Source organism: Aythya marila (genome assembly GCF_965140915.1).
Source record: "Aythya marila genome assembly, chromosome: W".
In the NCBI taxonomy this organism is placed as follows: Eukaryota; Metazoa; Chordata; class Aves; order Anseriformes; family Anatidae; genus Aythya; species Aythya marila.
Genome location: NC_139081.1, coordinates 15945826 through 15950372, shown reverse-complemented (window position 1 = coordinate 15950372; position 4547 = coordinate 15945826). Strand labels below are relative to the sequence as shown.

Below are 4547 nucleotides of genomic sequence, written 5' to 3'. Positions count from 1 at the left end.
GAAGGCAACAAAGCTCCCAGAGCTTTCCACCCCATCTCAGGCAGGCTCCTGTTACAGATATACAAAGCAGGGTGTAGGAATAGATCACCTGTAAAATGATTCTTCTCTGGTAAACCCTGAGCTGCCAGCAATCAGGAGATTATTTAAAAGCATTTGCTTTGACAGATTCTCTGTTGACACAGTTCTGCTTGTCTCTCCCTGACAGGGTGCCCTGCCTCACCCTGGTAGGCAGCAAGCAGGAGGTGATGGTCACATCTCATCAGCATGGTGCTGCTGGATGACAACAGTGGCAGCACGCTCCACCCACTCCTGACTCTTGGCTTTCCATGGCACCAGCACCTCAGAGTGCAAGGGGTCACTCCAGGAGCGCTGCTCCTGCAGCTGGGGATGGCTCAGCTCGGAGCCTGCTGTTGCAGGAGGGTCAGAGGATGAGTTGCTGTTGAATCAGGCTTGGGTGGACTCTGCCCCTCTTCCTGTGACTGACTGAGGCTGCCCAACAGTGAGGTGTCCTCAGGCTCGGGGCTGAGCCTCTCCAGCACAGCTTCCTCTTGCCTGCTGTGTGCTGTCTGCCAAGCCTGGTTCAGGAACTCACGAATCTGCTGCAATAGCGCTGTAAGAGGGAGAGCTGCCTCATCATTCCCAACTCAAGAGCAGGATCCATCAACCTCTTGTTATCCTACTAAGCACAGGCCACCACCAAGCCCGTGAGAGGAGAACAAACTGTTCAATCAGGGCTGCCTCCTCCCAGGGAGGTGGGGTGAGGATGCTTCACAGCAGCCAAGCCCAAGCACAGCCTGCACTCCAAGTGACAGCAGATCTGGGCAGTTCTGATATCACCCCTAACCTTGGGAAGGTCTCTGCAACGGGGCTGGGGAAGGGTCTGGAACTGGACTGAGAAAGGGAAGACAAACCATATGCTCATCATAGGTGAGGGGCTCTTGGGTTGGAAGTGTCTGAGAATTTGGGCTCTGTGGGAAGTGCTCTACCCTGGAGGGCAGCACTTTCCCTGGAACCATGCTCAGCCCCCTGGGCACTCACCTCCAAGCTCTGGATGCAGCCCTCTGCTCCCAAATGAGTAGAAACTGGACGAGAGAATGAGGCAGGACAGAACCAGGACCTGGAAACAAGATCAGCAGAGCTCGCAGCAAAAGGATATGAAAAGGCATTACTGGCTGCAATAAACACCTGTCTCCCAAACTTATGGGGACAGCCGAGGCCCCTTCCCAAACACTGGAGCTGAAGCTACTCACCATGACGCAGGTGCTCAATGTGGTCATTTTGGTGGTGGACTGTTTCACCAAAGCCTGCAGTTTGTGCAGCTGCTCAAGCAGAGACCTGAAGGAGAGCAGGCACAGCAGGTTAGCACAGCAGTTGATCCACAAGCTGCGCACCCCTCCTTCCCTTTTGCAGCCAGTGACAGACCACAATCCCAAGCAGAGGAACAACCTTACCCACCACATCTCCTGCCACATCCAAAGAAAACTCGCATGTTCTGCTTCTGCAGGAGCTGCACCTTCTTCTGCAGCTCGTGGTTCTGAGCTGTGCAGGCTGCCACCCTGCCCAGGACAGACAAACAGCATAGGGGAAAAACAGAGAATCATAGAATATCCTGAGTTGGAAGGGACCCACAAGGATCATCAGGTTTGCTCTTTCTGCCCATGGTGGCAAGACCCCAGAAGCAGCACAGCTGCTGTGTACCCATACCTGTTTTCCAGGCCATCCACATAGATCTTCTTCCTGTGATGACTGTCCTGGGCTGACTGCTTGTTCCAGATCTTTTGACACACATTCTTCAGAAGCTGCTCCTCAGCCTGCAAGAGCCATTTCTCATTAGCAGTCACTCCAAGGTGATGGCAGCCTAGCCCTTACAAATCCTGCATAGCACTCAACCTTGCTTAGAAAGGCAGAAACCTATGTATTTTTGTCCTCTGCTCTTCCCACACCAGTGAATGAACTGCACAAGCTGCAAGGCAAACTCTGACCTGCTGATAATACTGGCAGTTTCCCAGTATACCAGAAAAGCAAAGCACACTGAAGGAAGATGAAAAGCATGCAGGTCATGAGCCACCAGGCAGGTGGGAAGAAGGCTGAAAGCACTTGTAGTGTAACTGCCTCCTGCAATCAGTCACAAGGGGGGGGGGGGGGAAGACTGAGAGCAGCCAGGGCACTGAAGGAAGGAGCAGGACCCTGAATCCTGCCGTACACTGCCCCGTCGAGGCACCGTCCTACATTTTCAGTGCTGAAGTGTTTGAGGAATCCAAGTCTGTTTGGGAGTGACAGGCTGCAGTGAGAACTCACTTTGGTCGGTGGCAGACAGGTTGGCAATGAAACACCTTCTTTCTCCAGGAGTTGCCTCTCTTCATCAGTCAGCATCAGTTCTGGGAAGTCAGGCTGGAAAACAGCAGAAATATACCTACTGAGAATCCAAAGTAAAGGGAGGAGGGATCCACCCCAGGACAGAGAAGGCATGCAGAACGAGGATAAGCTCTCCTAAAGCACTATCACGCTTTCCCCAAAGATATCCCTCAGAGTAGCCAAGACTAGAAAAAAGGGGAGATGGGATGAGAAGCAAAGGCTGGGCACACCACCACACGCTTCCTTAGGCACAGCTGTTGGTATCTGCATGGTGGCTCTAGGCATGAGCTGGGGTCTGGCATCCACATCAATGGCAATCGGGAAACTGGAGCTCTGTTCCAGTGCCTCAGTTGTGCTTTCCAAACCCGTCCATGTCTCTGGGGAAGGAAAGGAGAGTCAAGCTATGGGCCTCAGTGAAGCAGCACAAACACCTCACCAGCCAGATTTGAGTAGCATGGAATTGCAATTTTATGGCAGCAGAAAACCATGAAACTTGTCTCTCCATTGCTACTTTGTGCCCCCACACAAAACCTGTGTCAGGGTGCTTTTCTGCTAGGCACGGCACCGCCTGTAGCTAGGACAAAAAGACCCCCCCACACACACATCACTTACCAAAGTCAATGGAAACATCTCCTTCTGCCATATCAGCCCTCATGCTTTCCAGTGCAGGCCAGTCTTGATGGAGGGAATAACTGTGATCAAACTGCACAATATCCAAGCTCTGAGGGCTGCTGGCAAAGTCACTGCCAGGGCTATGGAACAGATTCAGATCCTCAGAAATGCCGCTGTCACTGTCAGCAGATGAACAGCCCTGCAGTGGGCCTGGTTCATTTTTACAGGGGCTCAGCATGTGGCTGATGAAATCATCCATCTCCTTGTTTAGGAGCTGTGGAGAAAAGCCTTCTGCTAAGCAGGGAGCCAAACCCAGCAGCCTCCAGATTCCTGCAGAACTCACCTTGGGCCCTGGCAGGCCCCAGTCCTCCAGCAAGAGGTTCTCCTCCCCTGGGTCTACAGTGTCATGAGTGTCATTGCTGAAGAGAAAGCCAAGCAGGTCCTTGTCTGCCAGGGCAGCCAGGTCCTCTGGGCACGCCATCTGAACGAGACACACATAGTGAGTCCCAGGCCTTTGGTGGTGGTGCCGCTGAACATAAAGGCACCCGGGACACCAAGAAGCTTTTAGGCTTCAGACAGGTGCCCCGGAGGGAGGAGGAAAAAGGAAAAGTGAAGCAGGATGGGGCAGCAGGGCTTCGGACGTTGGCAGAGCAGTGAAAGAGAGCGGGACCAGCCAGGCCTCTATGCCCCAGCAGCACGCACAGGGCAGACAGCAAGAGACAAGGCTGACAGAAGAGCCCCAGGAAGGCGCGGGCGCACGCTCCCGCCCCCAACCGCGGAGCCACCAAGTGAACGAAAACAACCCCAACCCAGCCCCCATCGTGGACCCAGTCATAGCCTCACCTGGACGTTGCATCCACCACCCGCCAGTGACGCCACCGCCCTCCCAGAAGCCCTCGCACAGCACCACACAGTCCCGCCTCACCTCGCTCCGCCCCCGGGTGATGCAGTGGCGCGAGCCCCGCCATTGACCGATGGCACGGGAGCGCGCGCGGCGAGGCAGGAGCTGGGAGCTGCCCGCGGGCGGCGGCGGAGTGGGGGTGGGTGCGGTACTGGTCTGTTGGGAATGCCCGGTGGGGGTCATGGGTGGCGATGTGTGGGGACCGAGGCCACCGCACCGCTCTGTCCAGTGGCGCACGGGGCCTAGCGCATGCGCGGCGTGGGCCGGCGGGGCGGGAAGCGGGCGGTGCCGTCCCGCTGCTGCACAGCCTCGGCGGGCCTGGCGCGCTGTTCTTGCTCGCGCACAGGTACGGGGCCGGGGGCGCGGGCGACGCGGCCTCGCCTAGCGCGGGGACTCCTTACCGGGAGGGTCCCGGTGCTCCAGGACACCCCTCACTTCCCCCGCCCCCGCCTCCCCCCCCCCTTCCCGCTTATCGGGCTTGGGGCCGGGCCACGCCGCAGCGCGGCGACCCTGTCGGCGGTTGGACCCCTGGGGCGGGAGCCGCTGTACCGGGGACTCTAGGGGCTGGGGGAGAGTGGGGCGAGGAAACGCGCGGCTCAGAGGAGGAGGAGGAGGAGGAGGAGGAGGAGGGGCTGTCATCTACCTCTGCCACCACCAGCAGCTCCGTGCTACTGTCCCA

At 57.0% G+C, this 4547-nt stretch overlaps 1 protein-coding gene across 1 annotated transcript; it reads right to left on the bottom strand.

Annotated features, from left to right (window-relative positions):
• Window positions 1–249: 249 nt before the first annotated feature.
• LOC309889552 (cyclic AMP-responsive element-binding protein 3-like) lies at window positions 250–3826 on the bottom strand (the record flags this gene model as incomplete). Its single annotated transcript, XM_082782403.1, is given in 11 exon segments — window positions 250–446; window positions 449–610; window positions 1039–1117; window positions 1251–1335; window positions 1452–1556; window positions 1705–1811; window positions 2299–2391; window positions 2620–2732; window positions 2968–3241; window positions 3311–3448; window positions 3811–3826. Coding segments are annotated over 10 exon segments (1353 nt in total). The 5' UTR covers window positions 3811–3826.
• Window positions 3827–4547: the final 721 nt, after the last annotated feature.